The sequence below is a fragment of the Xenopus tropicalis genome, chromosome 6 (assembly GCF_000004195.4).
Source record: "Xenopus tropicalis strain Nigerian chromosome 6, UCB_Xtro_10.0, whole genome shotgun sequence".
Classification (NCBI taxonomy): Eukaryota; Metazoa; Chordata; class Amphibia; order Anura; family Pipidae; genus Xenopus; species Xenopus tropicalis.
The window spans coordinates 31,575,358-31,599,462 of record NC_030682.2 but is presented as its reverse complement, the minus strand read 5'-3'; the positions used below and the strand labels follow the sequence as shown (position 1 = coordinate 31,599,462).

General features: G+C 42.4%; 2 protein-coding genes across 6 annotated transcripts in view; one reads left to right on the top strand and one right to left on the bottom strand.

The window, feature by feature from the left end:
- Positions 1–6,388: 6,388 nt before the first annotated feature.
- cyp51a1 (cytochrome P450 family 51 subfamily A member 1) lies at positions 6,389–16,392 on the top strand. Its single transcript, NM_001016194.2, is given in 11 exon segments — positions 6,389–6,791; positions 7,707–7,874; positions 10,282–10,380; positions 10,480–10,656; positions 12,118–12,244; positions 12,744–12,918; positions 13,315–13,434; positions 13,540–13,735; positions 14,227–14,322; positions 14,653–14,821; positions 16,047–16,392. Coding segments are annotated over 10 exon segments (1,500 nt in total). The 5' UTR covers positions 6,389–6,791; positions 7,707–7,712; the 3' UTR covers positions 16,226–16,392.
- A 974-nt stretch (positions 16,393–17,366) lies between these two features.
- The window catches only part of akap9 (A-kinase anchoring protein 9), a 125,483-nt gene continuing 118,744 nt past the window's right edge, over positions 17,367–24,105 (bottom strand). For all 5 annotated transcript variants that reach the window (XM_002934593.5, XM_012965616.3, XM_012965615.3 and 2 more), the window contains 6 exons: positions 22,918–23,121; positions 22,516–22,748; positions 20,088–20,173; positions 18,931–19,063; positions 18,399–18,523; positions 17,367–17,850 (listed from right to left, as the gene is read on the bottom strand). In XM_002934593.5, coding sequence (XP_002934639.3) covers positions 17,813–17,850; positions 18,399–18,523; positions 18,931–19,063; positions 20,088–20,173; positions 22,516–22,748; positions 22,918–23,121 — 819 coding nt within the window. In that variant the 3' untranslated portion in view covers positions 17,367–17,812. The remainder of the gene's footprint in view (positions 17,851–18,398; positions 18,524–18,930; positions 19,064–20,087; positions 20,174–22,515; positions 22,749–22,917; positions 23,122–24,105) is intronic.

Below are 24,105 nucleotides of genomic sequence, written 5' to 3'. Positions count from 1 at the left end.
GTGCAATAAAGGCATAAAAAAAAGTCAAATGCGACCCATTTTGCACCTTGCTGGGCACTGCTGTATATGTACCTTTTGTAGGAGCCAACATAGAGGACCAGCTGGCTAACATACTGCATTTGTGGGCTAGATCTACAGCAACCTATGAAGCCCATTTGTAGTCAGGGGCTTTACAAATATTTTGGATGCTAGCAGGTCTGAACTGGGTTAAAAAATAGGAGCTGGCATTTCAAGTACACCAAAGCCCAAACAGCCCCCTGCAAGCCCCCTAAATAGTGACTGTCTATGGCATCTTACAGCAGCCCCTCTGGCATTTGCTAGAACTCACAGACTGCCAGTCCAGGCCTGGAGGCTAACAATTAACTGAGTACTAGGAAAGCCCAGTGGGTGCAGGTGTCAGTGGGCCACCATGTTCACCTAACCATGTGGTATTGTATGTCTATGCCTCAACAATTTCTCATTTCTGTATAGAAAATGTAAGAAAGGATAGACAAGTGAATAGTAACTGAGATGAAACATCCTAAATATGAATGCCACAATCATCTCACTAGCTTTATCTCAATAGTCTGATGCCCAAGAGCCAGGATAGGATTACACAACCATGTTGCATGGAAAGACATATATGAAAGATAAGGGGCCACTTTCTGCTGCTTAATACATAGGGCTAGTTGAACAAAGTAATGAAGCAACTTTAAAATCTGCCGCTCCTCTCCCAAACCCAGAATTGCTACAAACTGTAATTGTGGCAGTCTTGCCCCTTGCTGTTCACATTCTAAATTTTAAAATCTGTATCAAGTCTCCCATTATTAATACATTTGTGAGTTAATACATTCCTCAACCCAACATTTATTTCCCAACAGCAAAGCATACACTCATGCTCAGTCAGCCTTTAGTAATGGCCAAATGTCAAGGCAACAGGTGACAAAGCATCTTGTGATATAATCCCATCACCAGGTCTTACCTCCTTCTCTAGCACACAACCTCCCAACACCAGGGGCCCTCACTAGTGATTCCACTCAGATCTCTGTTGATGCACACATCCCCACACAAGAACTCCTAATGGCTGCTTGGGGCCTGGGTACAGCAGCATGGCTAGGTCACCCAATAACTGATAAGAGTGCCACCCCTTAAAGTGCTACCATCACTGACAGCCTCTGTTGGGTCCATCAGCATAGTGTGCGCCTTCTCTAACCTGGCCTCCCTGGTAGTCTCATAGGTTCCCACTAACATAAGCCTTCTTCATAGCTCCTAATGGTCATATTTTTTTTTGTGGAACAGCCTTGCATTGCATACCTGAAAACAATGTTCCCTCTAAGCTGTACGCTCCTGTGTGCAAACCCAAATTGTCTGTGCACAAAGAATTTTGTTGGAATTTATTCTGACCTGCTGCCATGAGGTGAGTTGAGAAAAGCTGCTCCCAGTAACTCTAAGGGGGAATTCACAAAAGTGCTGAAATTGAGACAAAATAAAGGTGGAGATAGATTTGTCGGATTTTCCACCTAATTCACAAACCTCTATTTCCACTTTTGTGAATTTGTCTTTTAAACAGACAGTTTTCAGATTTTGTCGTTTTCCCAACATTTTTTTAATGAATTTGCCTTTAGCTGTTAGTAAATCTGTCGGTGCCATCAAACCCGGCCCCACAGAAAGCATAACAATGCAAATGTGAGGGAAAAAACTTTTTTATATAAAACATATCAATTCAACTTTTTGTTTAAACAGTGTTTTACTTGTTTATAAAATGTCATTGAGGCTTTTTGCGCCTATTGTTTTAGGGTTAGAAAGAGATACCCCCCCCCCCCCCGGGGCTCACTCATCAACTTTCTCAGAGAATGTTGATAAATGGAGGATTCATTCTCCCTACTTATTAAACAGTCCCCCTAGTTATATAGGCCTTGAGCAAACAGCAGGCTTCTCAGTTAGGATACACCAACTGCCACTATGTAGCAAATAAAAAACATCCTATAAGTGGGAGGAGGAAGGATAGCCTAGTGGTAGGGAGACCGCCCTGTGACGACGGGGTTGCAGGTTCAATTCCCTCCACCGGGGTCCGCCTCGTGACTGCCCTGGGCACGGTCACATAACCTTCCAACGTAAGGATATCAGCCTTTAGAAATAGGCTGGTGGAGCGATGTCCAGATTTTTTTTCAGTGGCTGCATTTACATTTCCCCACAAATCCTCTCTTTGTATTTTCAAGGGAATTGTGTTGTCCATGGCAGCTGAAAGCAACTGTCACAGGAAAAATCTGTTTCTTATCACTGGCAATAAGAAGCCAATTGATAGGTGAGCTGAGCTGCAGCTGGTATATGGTACAGGAGATTCAAAAAAAAGGGGAGATAGATTTGTGGGATTTTCCACCTAATTCACAAACCTCTATCTCCACTTTTGTGAATTTGTCTTTTAAGCAGACAGTTTTCAGATTTTGTCATTTTCCCACCATGTTTGTTATGAATTTGCCTTTAGCTCTTAGTAAATCTGTCGGTGCCATCAAACCCAGTCCCACATCTACATGAGCCTTGGGATAAGGATTTTACCAGCAGGATTTTGCATTTCATATGCCATTTCACTTTGGGGGCATTTCCTGAGGGGTAATTTTAGTTTTCCCAGGGAAACTATACATCATTTTTTTCAGGACAATCTATCATTTTTTTCTATATTTCTGTGTAATTCCACTTCTGTAACAAGATTTAAGGGTCTAAATACCTTATTCTCTAGCCCCTACTCATTACTGGGCAGCAGCAATCCGGCACCCACCCCAACATGCCCGGTGAATAGAGCTCCAACTAGGGGACTAGGGCCCACTGGGTTTTTATCCAGTGCCCTGTTGGTGCCAGTCCAACCCTGTACCCCAATATCCCAGTTTGGGTGCCAGTGTGCCTGTGCTGTTTGCTGATCACCAAGATGGCTGCTGGGAACAGGTGGGGACCAATGCTGTCAGGCAGCTCTGTAGCTCAGGACATGCTATGGGGGCACAGATAAGTTGCGGAAAGTGTCAGTGAAGTGATTAAAGGGCACTGCTGCTGCTAAAACTAAAAATTTTCCTGGGAGGCTTTACTTTTCCTTTTAATAAAAATGCTTACAATATATTCACACAAAATGTTATTATTGCCTCATTGATTAAGCTAAAATTTGCATAATTATGTAAATGTGAGGAAAAAACTTTTTATATATAAATTGAACTTTTTTTAATCAGTGTTTTACTTGTTTATAAAATGTTAATGAGGCTTTTTGCACCTATTGTTCTAGGGTTAGACAGAAACTTGTCCCCTAACAATAAGCTGCTAATCCCCATTAATATGTTAACGACCCCCCAATGGGGCTCCTACTTTAGGTGTGAAATGGAGACTGGGGGAAACAAAACAGAAGAGTTTAGAATTGATCTGACAGAGTTACACTGAGCTTTACTCCATTTTGAAAATGTCGGGAAAAAATGTCGTTAAAATGTTGTATAAATGTCGTTTAAACGACAAATTCACAAAAGTGTCTGTAAACTGTCTTTCTTTCACCAAAAACGGAAAAGTGGCGGTTGAGTCGGAATTTAGGTGGATTTCTGTTTGTGAATCTGGAGAAAGTGTTTTCCACCAGTTTTTCCACCACTTTTACTCCGAAAAAGGGCTCTCTCCCCCTATGGGGGGAATTCACTAAAGTGGAGATAGCCCTTTTTTTGGAGTAAAAGTGGTGGAAAAACTGGTGGAAAACACTTTCTCCAGATTTTAAGAGCATAAAAAAAAATGTCTGGAAAATGACAAAATCTGAAAACTGTCTGTTTAAAAGACAAATTCACAAAAGTGGAGATAGAGGTTTGTGAATTAGGTGGAAAATCCCACAAATCTATCTCCACTTTTATTTTGTCTCAATATCACCACTTTTGTGAATTCTCCCCTAAGAATCAAATTTCCAGTTTTTAAACTGGAAATGAGCAAATGGACTCTCTACACTAGTGATGCAGCCCCCCTGGACACCCCTCCAACGTTGTAAAGGTAAGCATGGAGCGACGAGGGGGGGTGGCATTGTAGGAGCCGCGTCAGGCTGCTAAGGGGCCAGAAACACCCCTGATGGGCGCAAATAAATTAAAGGGAACATTGCCTGAAATGGGATGGAGCTTTGCCAGAAACTGAGTGAAGACTGGGTGGATTTGGGAAGTGTCTGTACGTAACCGGGCATGGTTATGGCTGAGCAAAAGAGCAGTTTCGTTTGTCCATTGCTGATAATTCAAATGTTGGAAGGTATGCTATTCATTGGTCCTACCCCATACACTTGTCCTTCATAGGGCCACAGCTGCCCTAGCTACTTCTAACCTCTGAAGTAAGGTATTACAGGACTAGCTAGCCTAGCCTAGCCTATAAAAGCCTGCTCTACCCGAGTCTGGGCTGAGAAAGCATTTGACACAAACAGTCTGTTATCTGTACTTTCACCAGCTATTACTTAAGCTAAAATGTATATTCCTGCATCTCCGCCTCTTAAATACTGTAGTTTGCATGAATAAACCATTTTTTCACTAATTTCTGAGTGCTGCTGGAGTATTCTTTGTATGTCATGTATGGAAATGCACCCAGAAGCAATAGAACTGAGCAGGAAAGCAAGAGACACTTTTTTGTTGTACTGATTTTTTTTCTGCCAAGCCCAAACATGCACCCTCAATTGTTATATGTACGGTATATGTCCCCTTACCCCCTATGTGTATATTTTGCTTCCTCTAAGGGGACATATTAGATAAATGGAAAAAAACCCTAATTTTGTAGGCAATTATGAATAATATACGGTGCTGATTTCCCTTTGGACTAAAAATGAACCCTATCTGTTTCAAATGAAGGGGGGTGGGGGCGTGTCCTAACAGTCCCTGCCAGAAGCACAGCAGGAGGGGGAGAGCCAATCACAGCCTTGCACTCACACAAGCACAGACAGGCTTCAGTTCCCTATCAGGTCAGCCTAGCTGATGATTGGTTCCTATCCTACAGTGCAGTGTACTGAGAGCCGCCGGCCCCCCTGCACATCAAGAGAATTCAGCCAGCAGGAAGTGGAACAGATGGGCGGGGCTAGTGGGGTTTGGGGGAATTTCTCAATAAATCAGTCTGAAACACAACTTTTTTAAGCACAATCCTTCTATATTTAGAGGAGTATAATTCACTGGTACATTCCTAATTTTTATATGATATGTTTCCTTTAACTTTATCTGCTACATGACGAACAGTATTGGATTGGCCCAACAAGGTAACTACTCCAGCTGGGCCCCGGTGTCACATCCTGATATTCATATAGCTCGGCCATGTATGCATTTCTGTACAAGAGAAAAAAGGAGAGATATAGGGAATAGTAGTTCAGTTAAAGGAGACATATTGGATAAATGGGAAAAACCCTAATTTTGTAGGCAATTATGAATAATATACGGTGCTGGTTTCCCTTTGGGCTAAACATTAATCCTATCTGTAACAATGGCCCCTTTATTGGAGCTCCCTATCGATCCTATCACTTCTCTGTTGGAGTTTGAAATGAAGAGTGGGCGTGTCGTAACGGTCCCTGCCAGAAGCACAGCAGGAGGGGGAGAGCCAATCACAGCCCTGCACTCACACAAGCACAGACAGGCTTCAGTTCCCTATCAGGTCAGCCTAGCTGCTGATTGGTTCCTATCCTACAGTGCAGTATACGGAGCTCAGCCAGCAGGAAGTGGAACAGATGGGCAGGGCTAGTGGGGTTTTTGTGGAATTTCTCAATAAATCAGCAGGAAACACAACTTTTTTAAGCACAATCCTTCTATATCTAGAGGAGTATAATTCACTGGTACATTCATAATTTTTATAGGATATGTCTCCTTTAATAAAGGTGAGTGATGAAGAGTTGGGTCTCGTATCCAACACAATTAGAGTCAAAGGCCCAACTAGAAGTTACTGGACCCCACAGCAAAATCATTTTAGGGCCCCTAAACTTTGAAAATAAAACATTTTTCATAACTACAGATTGGAAGAGCCTGTCCCACACTGTCCCCCCTATATTACAGGCAGGGCAGACATTAGTGCTGACAGGGCCCAAGCAGGCGGGTTAAAGTGCTGCAATAGGCACTGGGCTTCCCATGCAGGGCGGCTATTCGGGCAGGAATGTGCATGGCGGCACATCATTTCCTTAATACATTTTCCTATGAATACGAGATCTAACACCAAAGCCACTCATAACGCACAGAACACAAGAAGTTGAGGGATGCCAGTCACATGACAAGGCTCGGCCCGCTCTGCACCAATAAGGAGCCCCCTGACAATCAGCTGCAGCCTAACAGCCCTGTGCCATCGGCTCCTCACTCCAGATTCGCATTCAGCCCCTCCCACTCATTGGCGTCACCGCCCCAAGCTCCATTACACGAACAGCGGCAGCAATAGACGTCACATAGGCAGACATCAGTTCAGCTGTTCTGTCCAATCAGAGTGGAGTTCCCTGAACCTGCATAGAACTGCCGGCACCGTGAGGGAATGCGGAAGCCCCGCCCCCTGCTATTGGAAAGACCCGTTTAGTTATTAAGGCGATTGGTTTTCTACACTTTTATAGCGCCTTTTGCGATTTCCTTCAGGCGTCGGTGCGCTCTTGGCACCCAGCTTTGGAAGTGTGTAGCTGGGGCAGGAGAACAAGTTATTGGTGTGGAGGCATTGTAATCTGACTGCGTGTTGTTAACCGAGGGAGACCCCGCCTTGGCTCCTCCCAGTCCCCGCCCTCGCTGTCAGGCTGCAAAAGCAGTGAGTACGTGAGGCTGCTCATCACTTAGGGGAGAGCCTGGGACCAAGAGGGAACTGCTGCATCCGGACAGGTAAGGCTGGCACAGTGCCTGGGCCATGCTGGGAGTGCTACATGGGCATATATGGCAGTCAGTCCCTCACCCTGTCAGTCCCTTAGTGGCTCAGTGAGAACAGATGCAGGTGTGAGGGATGATGCTCCTCCACTGAGCCCCACATAATGCACATAAAGCCCAGTGCATGTGTGTTTGTTACATAGAGATACAGCAGCGATGCCCTTATGTGCAGATTGGTTTCTATGGTTCTATGGGAAAATGAGACTGAGGGAGAGGCGCCTATGTATGTCTATTGGAGCAGTTACAGCTAATACTGTATATATATACTGTACTATATATATATATATATATATATAGTGTAAAAAAGACCATTAACACCGCTAATACTGTATATATACTGTACTGTGTATATATATATATATATATATATATATATATATATAAGGTGCTTGAGAGAGGGTCAGCACTCACAGGACTTATACATACAAATTATTTTATTAAAGAGGAGACTAACGTTTCGGCTAGCACTCTAGCCTTTTTCACTTTGAAAAAGGCTAGAGTGCTAGCCGAAACGTTAGTCTCCTCTTTAATAAAATAATTTGTATGTATAAGTCCTGTGAGTGCTGACCCTCTCTCAAGCACCTTCAACATTATTTGGACCTGCACCCAGGCAACAGCAACTTATCTATACGTGAGTGCCGGCATTTACTTGGAAGTTTATATATATATATATATATATAGCCCCCCCCATCTGTGAGTGTCCCGCAATTCTTTATGCATTAAATATCTTACTGTCCCTTATATATTGATATAGGTGAGCACAGAGGATTTGTAATTTTTGTCAATTTCCATAAGCCCCCGGCAACCTATGTGGGAATCGGGGAGGGGTGGTCCAATAGCAACGCAGGTATTAATGAGTGATTCCTTCTCCAGGTGATCATGCTGTTAAGCCTGTGGGAGGCAGGGGGCACCCTGCTAGAGGAGGCAGTAGGGGGGAGCCTGGCATCTCGCATACTCATTCCCTGCACGTTCTTGCTGGCTCTGGCCTATGTCAGTAAGTTGGCCTTTAAACACCTACAGGCTGAGGATCCCGGCAATGTGGTAAGTGCAAATGTTTTCTGGCCTACAGGGTAAAGTCTCACACAACACAACATGTTATTATGTTTTATTCATTGCTCCGAAAACATTCGATTTGTATTGAGAGAATGATTTGCTCTCATAAATGCTCAAAGCTCAAAGTGGGGTGTATATAACAAACATAACATATTATATAGTAATTGTAGGACCACCTCTCCCTATAGATTTATTTTAATTCTTTTATTAAGACATTGTACAAAATATGTCCCGGCCTGGTTGGGGGTATTTTCTTCATATTTGAAGCTCTGCTCTTTGGACATAGTGTTGGGCTGTAGCCAGTGCCCTTGGGTCCGGGTGCTGCAGGGATTGGCGCTTTGAGAGTCTGTTCCACTTTGTGGCAAGTTTAAGAAGGAACATACCCATCCAAGTCCGTAGGTCTCAGGGCTGGACTAGACACCAGAGGTACATATACATCATGTCACTTTAACATAAGGAAACACCAGAGGTACATATAACGTATATACTCGAGTATAAGCCGATCCGAATATAAGCCTTGGTACCTAATTTTACCTAAGAAAACTGGCAAAATGTATTGACTCAAGTATAAGCCTAGGGTGGGAAATGCAGCAACTACTGCTAAGTTTTTTTTTTAGCTGTCTATACTGTCTAATAACTTCTATTTGTGAGAGTGCATCAGGGTAGACTTACAGTTTGTGCAGGTTCACAGGAGCCTTATGCAGCCATGGAGAAGCCATCAATCGCATTTGTGCAGTGTGCACCTTAAATTAGTCTCAGGAAGCTTTTTAAAGTGATATCAACACCTTCCTGAAAAAATCAGTAATGTGTCAGTATCACACTAAAGCAGTGTGCTGACTGGAAAGAATATATTAGACATAATAAACAGGTGCTTTAGTATTGTACACCTTGCAAATGAAAAATGTACCCCTGCCTGCGCGCATACGTATCAGCGCACGGCGACAGGTGAACGAAGGTACGCCCACGGGGGGGGTCGTTGTGAAGGTACATACACGGGGGACGTCCAGCCTGAAAAACTCAAGTATAAGCTCGAGTATAAGCCGAGGGAGACTTTTTCAGCACATTTTTGGTGCTGAAAAACTCGGCTTATACTCGAGTATATACGGTACATCATATCACTTTAACATAAGGAGACACCAGAGGCACATATATAAATACATTTTGGCTAACCTATAAAATCATCCCTTGGTTGGTCAGTCCTGTATTGATTTCAGTTTGATCATTTCAAAATGTCAGTGATGTGGTTCCAAAAACCGTGGAACCTGTGGTTTCAGATTGAAATTTGGGTTAGATTTGGAACCAGAGGTGGGTGCACAGGTAAAAGGCTCAGATACAGGTTTGGGTGCAGGTCGTACAGTAGCAACATTTTCTGTGTTAGGGTTTGGTGCGGGTTAAGGTTTTGCAGGTTAGGGTTGGGTACTGGTTAAGGTTTTGCAGGTTAGGGTTGGGTGCGGGTTAAGGTTTTGCAGGTTAGGGTTGGGTACTGGTTAAGGTTTTTCAGGTTAGGGTTGGGTACTGGTTAAGGTTTTGCAGGTTAGGGTTGGGTACTGGTTAAGGTTTTGCAGGTTAGGGTTGGGTACTGGTTAAGGTTTTGCAGGTTAGGGTTGGGTGCGGGTTAAGGTTTTGCAGGTTAGGGTTGGGTACTGGTTAAGGTTTTGCAGGTTAGGGTTGGGTGCGGGTTAAGGTTTTGCAGGTTAGGGTTGGGTACTGGTTAAGGTTTTGCAGGTTAGGGTTGGGTGCGGGTTGTGACATGTACATAGACAGTACAGATATTGCTATGCTTTCTGTAAATTGACTGAGCATTTTTCCCAGCTTGTTTCACTGGGGTTACAAACTCTCAAGGGGTTAATTCATTATTCTTAATATATCATCATAGTGCAGAAAATGTAACCCAGAAAGCGGCACTGGCCAAGGTGTGCTTAGTTATTGCATACTAAGGTGCCTTCCCTAACACTGTATAGCAGGAGCTGGATCTTTCCATTACAGTGCAGTAATAATAAATGCAGTATATACACATAGTCTAATGATAACACTGTGTAGGTAATAAACTGTATAGTGAAGGCACTGCCCTTGCTCTTTGTACCGGATAATACATGTCACATTTCTATAAAGCAAGAAATAAGGGCATTTACATTTACCCCTATTTCAAATATAAGAGGGCTTAGGGGAACAACACTGCGCCTGTTAATGCTGATTTACCAATTACTGTCATCACTACACTCTGTACATTGTGCCTTTTGAAAAAAACATGAGAGATTTCCACACTGCACCCTGCACTTTGCAAATTAGCCCTATAGTTTTCATTGTAAAGGGGATTTTTTAAAAATCAAACTGTATGTTCTGTGGTTAATGACTTGGTGTCTGATCTCCTTGTGCTTTCTGTCCCTCCTTGTAGAAATACCCTCCTTTTATATCATCTAATATCCCGTTTCTGGGCCATGCAATAGCGTTCGGGAAAAGCCCAATCTCGTTTCTGGAAAATGCATATGACAAAGTAAGTGTATATTATCTATATAACATCTCTGTTGCAGCCCTGGTCCCATGCTGTCCCACATTTTACATGACTATAATTTTCTTTTTATTTCTCTTGCAGTATGGGCCAGTTTTCAGTTTTACTATGGTGGGCAAGACCTTTACTTATCTGGTAGGCAGCGATGCAGCCGCTTTGCTGTTTAATAGCAAAAACGAGGACCTAAATGCAGAGGACGTATATTCTAGGCTGACAACACCGGTCTTTGGCAAAGGAGTTGCATATGATGTTCCAAATCCAGTAAGAATAATAACCCCAACCTTGTAATTTAGGAAATTAATCAACTGGCCAGTGGGCACAAATCTACCAATATTTCATACAGCTTGGCCACTTTCTGAATGATCTGTATAATAGTCTGTATGCATGTGTGGGGCACCTCCTGGCCCATTTCTGTCGCTATTGTATCAGAGTTGATCATCCACTAGAGATAGATATTTATAGTCTATATAGTAATATATAGAGGAGTTCCATAACCTGTATAAATGGACTTGGCTTTTGGCCCTGTGCCTTAAAGGAGAAGGAAAGGCTAATAAAGAGTTAATCTCAAGCTGCAGGCATACCTTCAGTTGTCTCAATAGTGCCCTTAAGTCTCCCCATATTTCTCCCGTTCACAATGCCTCGCTCCTGCACCAAGACAAAGACCAGTGTACATGCTCAGTGTGTAAGAATATGAGGAAGCTTCCTGCTGATTGGCTCAGATCACATATTCCTAAGGGGGGGGGGAGTTATTAGCATTCTTGAGGGAGGGGGAACCGGAGAGGGGAGAGAGGATAGAGTTGTGTGTCTCTGGCAGAGGACAACAAAGAGAAAAGAAATCCTGTTTCTTTTGACCGAGAACTCAGCACAGCGTTACTTATGGCTGTATTTACATAGACCTTTTTGCTAAAGCTTATTTAGTTTTTACCTTTCCTTCTCCTTTAACATGGTTACAGGAAACTATATACTGACTTCTAACATCCTTATATTTTACAACAGGGGGTACATAAACAGCCCTACATAAATGCTGATGTTATCAGTTAAGGCCATAAACGGGCTGATTTCAGCTGCCGAGGTCGGCCCTTTAGTCCAATTCGGCAGTTTATCTGCCTGTGTATGGGCACCAACAATGGGCCTCCCTGACAGACATCTGGCCTGAAATGAGCCAGATCTCAATCGGGCAGGTTTGATTTTTCTGTCTGATCAGGGGCCACATCGGCTTGTAGGTGGGCATATCAGGAGAAGCGAGCAGATCTTACAGTGTATGGCCATCTTTACAATTGGTAATTAATGATGTCACCCCACAGACCCTGGTCTATGAGAATCCAGCCTAGTGTGAGGAAATTGCAGCCATTGTACTCAGAAGAGTGACAGAGAGTTAAGCAACATTGCCTCAGGTGGCAGTAAACTGCCAGTTACCAGGGGGTGTAAAATGCTGCCTGGGAGCCAGATTGCCATTTTTTAAAATGAAAATTTGGCTCCTGCCTGTGCAGTGATTTGGTGCCCCCCTTGACCCGCTCCAATGCCAAAGATTGTGGAGAGGGTGAGTGGGGCAGCAGTCTCTGAAATGCCCCTGGTTCCAGCTAATCATTTGCACAAAATGAGAAGCATTTGCCTTGTGTGCAGAATCACTCAGCAGTAAGAAGACATGCATGAAGGTGGCACCTTTAGAAGAGCACATTATTATTCCCTATATATCTGATTGTATTTTTATCTCTATTCCAGATCTTTTTGGAACAGAAAAAAATGCTAAAAACTGGCCTGAATATTGCCCACTTTAAAACTCATGTACAGATGATTGAAGAGGAGACGCAAGAGTACTTTGAGCGCTGGGGAGACAGTGGTGTGAGAAGTAAGTGAGAGGGAATGGCGGTGCTAACAGTGGCACAGTCAGTGTGTATGGTCGGTAGGAATGCTGCCCAGATAAAGATGCCAATTAGATTTGAGGACTCTGTCAGTCCTTGCCTTGGTTAAGTTCACAATCTGCAGTCCCTACATACACATGTTCATTTCTCTGCCCATGTGTTTTGTAATGTGAGGAGAAACCAAAGCACCCAAGGAAATTTAAGTAAAAGCAGGCAGAACATACCAAATCCATGCAGTAATGTTCCCTGATAAAAATTAAAGCACAAGGAAATTCTCTACCACTGGGTGTGTGTATGTGTTACATTTTATTAGGCGCCCCCAGTAGCTCTAAGTACTTACCTGTTACCCCAGGCTTATGTGGTATTTAGAGAACAGGAGTAGACCTGGGATAATAGGTAAGCGATTTCTTGTTAACAAACACACACCCTTTTACTATTGGTATATTGGATTTGTATAATAATACTTATTTCATTGGATTTTCTCAGACTTGTTTGAGGCCCTGTCAGAACTGATAATACTGACGGCGAGTCGTTGCCTGCACGGGAAGGAAATCCGCAGCATGCTGAATGAAAGAGTTGCTCAGCTCTATGCTGATTTAGATGGAGGTTTCACACATGCGGCTTGGCTTTTGCCTGGATGGCTGCCATTGCCCAGTTTCAGGTATGCTGTTCATGTATTTCTCCCTGTATTCCAGTACGTTCTGCTATGAATCAAGCAGCCAGTGAGGCTTTGGTAAACAGTGTCTGACTGGGCCAACGGGGCACTGGGAAAAAACACGGTTGGGCCCTGCAGCCCCTTGTGGCCCAGGCCTACTCCCCCTTCGCCGGTAACTGTGGGCACTCGCACTCCCCCGCCCATCACAGCCGCAAAGACGTTTGTATGTGGGTAAAGGTGCTGTGATTCTGAGGTTTTCTCCCTTTAGTGATATAACCCTTTGTTTCTCTTGCCACATTCCCCTTTATTCAGCAACATTACACTTGCAAATGAAAGGGCAAGATGAAGTTTGATTTAAGGTTGGTTATTTATCTAAATGGTAACGGGGTGCTACTTGTACAGGCGCAGAGACCGAGCTCACAGAGAGATCAAGAATATTTTCTACCAAGTGATACAGAAGCGCAGGAATTCTGCCGAGAGAGAGGACGACATGCTGCAAACGCTGCTAGATGCCACATACAAGTAAGAGAAGCCTGTCTGTGGGACAGTGCACGTTATAGTTACATGCAGTTAGATATGCCATCCAGTTATTTTCTTGGATTTCCTGATGTGTGATTCTCTTGGCAGAGATGGAACCCCTTTAAATGACGATGAGATAGCAGGAATGCTGATTGGGTTATTGCTGGCCGGACAGCACACTTCCTCTACCACCAGTGCTTGGATGGGATTCTTCCTGGCCAAGAATAAATCCCTACAGGCTCAGTGCTTTGCAGAACAGAAGGCAGTTTGTGGGGAAGACTTGCCTCCTCTCAATTATGATCAGGTTGGCAATATTTGCTTTCTTAAGACTACAGATAAAACAAAATCTTGTTCCTGTGATCTGACTTCAGTGGCATTCTGGCCAGCCATTTTATATTCTCCAGGTTAATGAAAGGAAGGGGAAAGGAGACACCGAGGGTGGTAGAGGGAGAGCAAGAGCAGAGATGGACGGAGAGTGGGGGGGAGCGAGGAGTGAGTGAGACCGGAGATTGATGGAGGGTGGGTGCAGAGGTAACCAGACTAGAGAGGGACATGGTATGAGCACAGGAATGAGACACTGATTGTGAAAGTACTTAGTATAGGACTCTCAACAATTTTACCTTAACATCTTTTAAAGGTTTACTCATCCTTAAAGTAATAAATGGTGGTTCCTACGTTTATAAGGATATCATTTAAAGTTTGGTCCCATAGCAAAATGACCAAACTGTATATTAAATATATATATTATAAATTTATATATACGCGCATGTAATTGTGCCATTATTATATTTCCAGCTGAAGGATTTGCAAGCCTTGGATAGATGCATAAAGGAGACTCTGAGGTTAAGACCACCCATAATGACAATGATGAGAATGGCCCGGACACCGCAGGTTAGTAGACATACTGTAAGCAACACATAGACATATGGTGAAAAGCATGCAAACATTAATAGACTATACATTAAAAAAAAAGATATATTTGGTTCTGGTCCCTAGAATGTGTATCCATATGTATGGCAGTACAATAACCGCCACTATACTCCGGCACTCCGATAAGGACTTTATTACAATACTGGATGGCTTTCCTGTGCTTAAACCTAACATCAGGCTGTGGGCTAAAAAGCAAACATCTAGGGATGAATCAGTGAATCCCTTTCAATGTCACCTGTGAGCCAATACATGGTTAACTGCACACTCTGATTCTCTCTTCTCTTTCTGCAGTCGGTCGCTGGATACAATATCCCCCCTGGCCATCAGGTCTGCGTGTCTCCCACAGTTAATCACCGCCTCAGGGACACTTGGGATAAGAATACAGATTTTAACCCTGATCGATATCTGCATGATAACCCAGCAGCCGGAGAAAAGTTTGCATATGTTCCTTTTGGAGCAGGTAACCTCTTATAACTGCCCTCTCTATTGGCTTTAGACTGATGTCCCACACTGAGACTAGTGGCCCGTGATAGATCTCTGCTACCATGGGCGACTAATCTCTCCAAAATGCCTTTCCACCAACAACAAAGGCAATCACTGGTGGAAAGGCCTACTCGTCGCTTTGGTTATTTGGAGAGCTTAGTCGTTTGTGGTAGCATAGATCTATCATGGGTGACTTATCTCTCAATGAGACATCAGCCTTAGGTTTGTTGTGTAAAAAATGCACTACTTTTCAAAATTTTCAAGTGTTTCAAAGGCTGACAACACATTATACTGTTTGAAGGGAGTTGCTTAAAGGAAAGGACTACTTGAGTAAAATCAGATGGGCCCCACCCTAGGGAAAGAATATCCAATATAGTCCCTACTAAATACCCAGGTACAGGTTCTTATTCTGTGTGTTTCCTGGTGACCAGCTTATAACATATTTGAGCTAGAAATACAAAACTGTTTCCATCAAAGATTCTCCCAGTAATAATCATGTCAAATATCCCAACCCACCCATTCCCAACACTGCCCCAATACTGACTGTCACCTCCTCAGAGATTGTGAGTTGCATACAGCAGACCCTGCGACCCAGGAGGCACAGACCATGGGGTCTGCTGTATAGTACCAACACCTCCCACAGCTTTTGCTGCTTTTATTTTTACTTGTCTCTAGTGTAGGGGGACCAGCTACAGGGAGTGTGCGTACCAGGCCTCCTCTAAAGATCTTTGGGGGGCAGGGGCCTGCTGCTTCTTAAATATACCACTGGTTATTGTAGATACATCAGCAGAAGGGTTGGGACAGGACCAGTGGGGAAGTTGTAGGACTGCCACCCTCTACAGGCACAAATTGTTGGCCTGAACTGGCAGATTTTAGGGTTCCCCCATGCACCACTCTTCCAGCAATAACGAGCTGTAAGTAGCTAGTGTTCTTCCCTCACACAGAACATATTGAATATACCAGCATGGTGTGCCATTTGTCATTAAACATGAAACATATAAAATGTTTCCAAATCTAATGGATAAAAGAAAAAAGTGCATTTTTGCAACAACTTCTGCATTAAGGCAAACATAGGAGTACCATTGTATTTTTTTCTGCCTTAAAAAGGCAAACATTTATTTTTAATTAAATCTCGTGATGGTCCTGATTAGTATCACTGGTCCCAGAGATGTTTCTTACCCTTCTCATTGTTTTCCTTGCAGGTCGGCATCGCTGTATCGGGGAGAACTTTGCTTATGTTCAGATAAAGACAATTTGGTCTACAATGCTCCGAATGTATGAATTCGAACTGGTGGACGGATACTTCCCTACGATAAACTACACAACCATGATTCACACACCCAACAACCCGGTCATCAGATATAAACGTAGAAAGAATTAAAATATGGACTTGACATCCTGAGAGGAATACAGTTTTTTCTTTCTCATACACACAAAAATTTTTAAAAGTTGAGGCGGGGCTAGGAATCACAGTGACTGTACATGTTCTGTATTTTATATAATTAATATGAAATGTAAAAAGCAATAAACACACTGAAGTTTTTTGTATGCTGACTTCAGATATAGCCACTCTGCTAAGGGCAATGCATAGGGATTTGGGCTGGAAAGATATGGCATGGCGTAGGTATGATTGGATTAGAGTCCACATGAAGGGGAATTAAGGGAAGATTTGGTTAGGACAGGGGACCAGCCTAAAAGGGGCTGTCCCATATGTGCTGGCCTGGATGGGAGCCTGGGATTCCTTACTTTGATTTCCAGGATAAAGGCCACACATACAAACCATGGGACCATAATAATGTAGTCACCACTGCTCCCTAGGCATGTGCCTCATCTGCCCACCCCTAATTCTGGCCCTAATTTCATGTTACCACAGATCATTCATTGGGACATGGGATGCAACAACACTTTTCTGGGACAGTCCTCTTATCTGGGAGAAAGTGAACAACTTTTGTTCACAAACACTTGACCTGGTTCTTACAAAGGGCCAACAATCTATCTGACCAGTCAGATTTCAGCAATACATAGGATATAACCAAATGCAGCAAAAAAAACCAGGAGGTTTTCATAGGTGCTATTCATGCGTGCGTGGCGACTCGACGAGGCAACCGATATCGCAAAAGGCTGCGGATATCGGTCAACTCGTCAATCAGCCAGGTTAAAACATTTTGATTGGGTGCCATGGAAGGGCCATGCACAGGGTTGAATCAGCAATCCTATTTTTTCTACCTCCATATCTGACAATTTAGCCCTGAACGTCAGTGAAGGGTGGGAACGATCGAAATTGCTACGTGTATGGCCACCCTAAGCCTGACAATGCTTGGAATAAGCCCGCCTACCTATCTGACCAATGATATTGCAGCTGGGGCAACACCAGGTACCTAAACTAGCATTAGTCTAGCCACTGGCAGGCAAAAGGTGGCCTAACAAAAACCAAGATGGGCACATGTTCTGATTTATCGCATGTGAATACAGTACGGAAATTGTTTTGGCATGCAAAATATAAAAAAAAAATGTTCCAAAGGTTAAAATGATGAAATTTATTTCGTTTCAGTACCTTGACAAAATACCCATAAAATTCAAAACTTCTACCTTTACAAAAATAGGTCTCTACATATAAGTTCAATCCGCGCTGCCAGTAGCAAATATTAGGACGTTTTCTTCAGCCTTTGAGCAAGGCCTCCCGTTCCGCAATACAATAAAAAGTTCGTTCACCCGTTTGATAAATACGTATAAGTTAATCATTAAATTAGAAATCCACAAAAATGTACATTTAATTCAGCGGCTGATTTTTATAACAAAACACAAAAAAAAGAAAAAAAGCTCATATATATAGAAATTCCAGACTGCTTAATGGGTGCTGATGGTGTGATTGTTTCTCTGGGCTGGTGTTGGTCCCATTCATGTGCACAATACGGAATCACAGAAGCAGCACAGATTTACAGGAGGCAGTTCAAGTATTGTAAGGATATTACCTTCTGGTACTGTAATGGGATGTGTTGCTGGAGCCTGCATGGAAGAAACACACTGCTTATACAGCACAATGAGGGACTACTAGGGCTACAGCATCTCTCTATGTTCTACCCATTTACTGTTTGTTATGCACATTCTCAGCTTCTCAGTGCAGGGTAGCACAGCAATACCCCTAGCAATGGGCTGACATACTCCTTCCTTGTGATTATACGATCTAAACTGCAGCCCATTTATCCACAATCCAGCCTGCTACCACTTGCTGACTGAAATGTTAACACCTGACCCACACCCATAGCCAGGCCTGCATTGGGATTCAACATAGGCCCTGGGCTTTCAAAGGTGCAGTAACCCAAAGCAACTAACAAAGGTTTGAACAGGTGACCAGCAAATGCTTTGTCTGTGGCTGCCATTTGTATGCTGAAGGTTATAGTTCAACATCATTTGGAGACCAAAAGCTGGACATCCCAGCTATAGGTCATAAAGGACTAAAAAGTAATAACTTAAAATTGACTGAAACAAAAATTGTACGGGGAAAATGAAATGGGAGTACGTATATGGGTTCTCTGCCCATGAGACTTGGTTACCTGTGTGTGCGCTGCCTAGCCGTTTCTGTAGTGCTTCTAGGCGGGTTATGTAGTCTGTTAAAGCTCTGTCGGGGTCATAATTCCGGAGATAAGAACAGGGACTCACATCAGAGACAGCATTATACCTGTGCAAATAAAACGAGGCTCATTCTGTAGATGGGGTTATTTAGAGGATATTTATAAAGCAAGTGCATAACACATACAGGGGCGGTGCACTGATAGCCAGCAATTAGGACTGTAATGATTCTATAGCTAAAGCTGGCCATATACGATCCTCTTGTTTGGTGAGGTCGCCAAACAAGTGGACCTTTCCACCGATATGCCCACCTAAAGTGGCAGATATCGGTCATGTAGGCCTCTTGGGGGTGCCATACACTTGCAGATAAGCAACCAAATCTGTCTGAAGGACCAAAATGAGTAGCTTAAATCTGCCCGTGTATGGCACCTTTACTGTAGAGCTCACAGAACATACGGTTACATGCAGCAACATAAACATCAAAGGAAGCCCATTATACAAGCTGTTACTCAGTACCTATGTTGGGAATTCACAGTGGACTGTGGGGAATCAAACTCTGATCTAGAGCGACATGCCAAGTGCCTCTGCTCCCCATACAGCTCCAGGCTGCCGGCAGGAGGGTAGGGTGACTCTGTCCTCAGCTCATTGCCTGAAAGAAAAAGAACCCGGTATCAGGGGAGATTATTGTGCTGCTGAAGTGCTTCCCTACAAAGTATGAGCAATATTGAGCCGATATGGCCAACCCTCGAGTGATGCTTATTTTGGGGACACACAAGCAGACACTAGCATTCATATTCTAGTTCTAGTCACATTATATACTGCTGTGCACATAACATTTTATTTTTATAGACAAAATTAAATTAACCTCCAACCCTAAATTTTACCTGACTGTGACCCAGCTGCCCCCTTATTAACACCTGCCCCAGGGTTGGGTCCCACCGTACTTGACTTGTATCTGTAACCTTGGCAGATCTGTTTCCTGGCTCCTTGGCAGGGATCACTGACCAGGAGCATGAGCAGTGGAAGCCAGGACCATATTAGTTTCCACTGCTCAGCTTCCTTTCTCAATTGTTTTCACTGAAATGTTAAACAGACATTTAGTTATATCACAGAATTCAGCAGACTGCCAGGGACCCAGACACTGGATCTGCAGGAGAAAGATCAGTTAAAAAACAAGGGGGGTGGTAACTTCTCCTTTAATGGCAGGGTTAACAGCATAGATGCAAACGTAACATACGGTTTATATAACTGCTATGTGGCAATACTGTATATAGTGAACAAAGCAATGTATTTTCAGATTGGGAAAGGCACTGTGTGTTAAAATAAGGGTCATATATATCATACACATGTGCCCCAGAGACAATGTTCCAAATCTGTACAGCTGAAGTTTCTCTTGGGGGATATGATTTATGGGGACACAGTATGGGATGGGAACAGAAGGAAGCAATGCATTGCTCTAATATACAAGTCTGTAGTTCAGCAACACAAAATGACTTGTAATCTAATAATAATTCTGTATATTTATTTTATGCAGGTTTGTTACATGCCTCTATGACACCCAGATGTACCGGGTATGATACTGATAGCAGCATCCCTTCAGAAGCACAACTGACTTAACCCCTTAATGATGGAATGAAACTATTACTGAATGCCACACACTTTATGATTCATACCTGTAATTTGCCCAAATACGTTTCTATTTATACTGCTTGGACTGGAGCCAGTTGCTCGCTGCCACCTCCTAACTAAGAACTTCATCCTGTCAAAACAAGAGTCTTCAATTAATAGTAAATAAGAAAATAGTACATAAGAATAAAACATACCAGTAGTGGAAATACTACAGAAATACTATTTGCCGTTCTATGCCAATGGCAGCTGCCAAACACACTGATACTCCCATGTATTACTGCACAATGATGTTTACTGACAAACCTGTACTACAGAAGCTTCAGCCTGTGGGGCCTCCCTGCATGGCTTATTCACGTGTACATTGCGTGTCTCAGATTTAAGCATATTCTGATCCATGTGAGAGACAAACTGTACTGCATCTCTTGTTAACCAATTGGGAATAAGCTGTACACAGAGTACGGGTACGGGTAATTACATGATCACTGGCGGAAGGGCAGTGACAAACCTTTCTGGATACAGTATGGCAAATGTGATTTATGTTAAAGGAACAGTAACACCAAAAAATGTAAGTGTTTTAAAGTAATTAAAATATAATGTACTGTTGCACTGCACTTGTAAACTGGTGTGTTTGCTTTAGAAACACTACTATAGTTTATATAAATTGGCAATTGAAATATGGTTAAATGGTACAGATTAAATAGTGGATAGCAGATAAGCTCCGTAGAACACCATTATATTTTAGAGAGCTTACTTGCTATATAACGTGTGCCTTTTCTCCTTTGCATGTCTGCTCCACAGCTACATGGCAGCTTGTTTATATAAACTAAAGTAGTAGTTTCTGAAGCAAGTTTTACCAGCTCAGGGCAAAAGTACAAAGTACATTATGCTTCAATTACTTTCAAACATTTTAATTTTTTGGTGTTACTGTTCCTTTAAACTGGAACATCCCCAGAGGAGCTGCTCACAGCGAATACATAATGCTGGTATGCATGGGTGTCAATGTGTAATGTGTGTGTTAAAAACTGGCTTCATATTAGTAGGGGGACCTGACAAGGTTGTCCACTTTCCCCCCTTTTATATAATCTTGCCGCAGACACCCTACTTAGACATCTCCTACAGAACTCAAACATCTCAGGAATCCAAATAAGCCAAACACAACTACGAGCAACAGCATTTGTGGATAACATTTTCCTTTTCATTCATAAAACAGAAAGCGCTCTTCTTCCATCATACCTCACCAAGGGACTGGTCTACAGATTTCTACACATTCAAAAGAACATAACGTCAAAAACCTAGGTATGAAAATCCCAAAATATCTTAATGATATTTAACAACTAAACATCAGATTAATCATCGATACCATACAACAAGACACACAGCAATGGAAACATATCAACCTGTCCTTCCTAGGTAGAATTCATTTCATTAAAATAATCCTGTTTCTGAAATTATTATATCCAATGCTAATGCTGCCTTATTGTATTAAGCCAAAAGTTTTAAAACGACTAAATAACATATTTCAAACTTTTATTTGGCAAAACAAGCAACCAAGAATGATTAAGCTACAACAACCAGAATCATTAGGTGGCGCCAAATATCTGAGACTACAATAAGGGCAGTTTTGTTGGGATATGCTGAAGATTGGCTAGTAACAGAAACCTATATACAATGATCTTTTACACTCCCCACCTTCAGATATCCCCTTAACATTGAAAGAACAACCTCACAAAACCTGGCAAACTGTAAGACTCCACTAAGGCAAATCTTTTACCAAATCTTTGGTTCTGTCTTCAAATTTTCTAGTGGAAAGTGATCTCCTATTGGGTCCAAATGGTTAGTAAACTTCTCCAGTTAAATAGTGATTGGACTTTATTCAGCAATCTAACTTTTTACTCACAACTGAACAAAACAGAAAATCAATTGGCAGGAAGATTGGCAGCGACGGCCAGAAAGGCCATATTAAACCAATGGCTTTCTATAGAAATTCCATCTATCACACATGTAAAACATAAGTTACACTACATCTTCTACATGGATTGGTTGAAAACCATATCCAATAAAACATGAAAAAAAAATCTTCTCAACTTGGACCACATACATTAGCACTCCCCCACAGCCAATCAGATAACAGTCTAAACCTTCCATAAGACAGCATGGTATGACATGGCTAATCAACTTTTGCTGGAAACAAACCAATTCATCCAAATCCTATTCCATGAAACCAGAAGAAGTGCCCGTATGCCCCCAGGAGTCATTGCATCAATAGATTATTGACTTAGTATCTACGGTAAACTGAAATTACCCTGTGAGGCCTGCCTAATAACTTGGGAAGAACCTCAAATATTGTTTTATGTATTGTTATAATTTTTTTTCTTCATTTGTATCCTATCGCTAAAATATTGTACTAAATTTTCACTTAACGGACAAATGCTTTTACAAAAAAAAAAAAAAACTGTCTTCACTATCACCCACCTTGAAATGGCTATGGACACTCTAACAGCGGAGCGGAAGCGCGTGAAGGCTCTTGTATGGTGCGTTATGACTTCTAGGTCTGTGTAGCTGGGCTGCCCACCCATTCTGGCTATTAGAGCCAAGGTGGCCTCTTCGCATTCCTGAAATCCCCCAAGTAACAGTAGGAGGTATTTCTTCTGGTACACGAGGGCTTTCCTAAAGCTCTCTGCCCGGAGGTATTTGCTGTACACTCTCTGAAATACATGGAAGGGAAAAATCTATTAAAGGAAGTCCCCCTACCTTCCCTACTGTTGCCAGTGACATGTAATAAAAGTACCCGAAATCCCCCAGAGTGCCAGGAAACATGGACTAACACTACCGTAGTCACATTATTAATTTAAATTAGAAAAACCTCATTATTACTTTTAAAGCAGTATTTTCTGATTCCCGGCCAAAATCCTTTTGTGTGGTTTCATTCCTCAGTTCAGCTTTCACTTTGGATAACTCTGCTTCTGTCTGCTTCAAAGACTTCTGTAGCTTTATTTTCTCTCGGATCCACAGCTCTCTCTCAGAGGCAATGAGCATATCGATATTAGCTGTATTCTCTACTGATAATGGCCCAAAAGACTGAAAAAAATACATATTTCGATCATTAATCACATTATACATTTATTGTATAAAACACAGCCAAACTGCCCAGTAAAAGAGTGGGAAATGATTTCTAATTAGACAAACTGGTGTAAGGATTTTCCTTGTATAACAACATTACTATGAAGTCTTTATATGGAGGTCCCTATTAGTCCTATTTGGGCTACTATAAATAAAGCTTTGGAGTATTAACAATTAAAAGCATTATATTGCTATATTGACCCTTTTACTTTGTAATCAGTGGTGGCTGGAAGAGGCCACCCAGCCCTTTAACCCACACTTTTTTGGGGGGGGAATTTTCTGAATTGCTTTTAAATCCATGCGTCTAGTTCCACGGGGTATCAACTCCAAGACAAAAACAAAAAGTGGGAGGGGAAGAGGAACAGTGTGCAAAGTGCAAAAACTATATGCAAACACTGCCTTTATGTGTAAAGAACGGCAGCAGATTTCTGAACCCCTTAATACTCTTGCACCCCATAATGCTAGTGCACTACTGCACCGGTGTTTGTAAATAACCCCTTTTATCTACTTACATCATGTTATGCATGTTGGGACAGATATCCATACCCTCGTCTGTTTACAGCTTGTAGGAGTAAGATATATGTGCTAACATTCATGGCACTTTGCAAGTAGATATGTTGTGCACCACAAGCTCACTGCAAATACATTATTACACTAGAGGACTCTCTTTTTTTAAAAAAAAATTTTCTTGTTCCATTTTGCCTTAGAGCTAATCCCTTGTAGGACTAGCCACATGGCTTTATAAATGGCAACTGTGTGCTGGGTTTTTGTTTTCATTCCCTTTAGAGACAACCTACAATATGTAAGAATTAGAATGTTATATCCTGAACATAACATATGCACCAGTAGGGTTTGATGGACTCCTATAATTAAAGTTGCAAACGTGCGTTTGTAGTGGGTGTTGTAACCCCCTGATCTTCTGAAGCTTCCATAGAGTGCCCA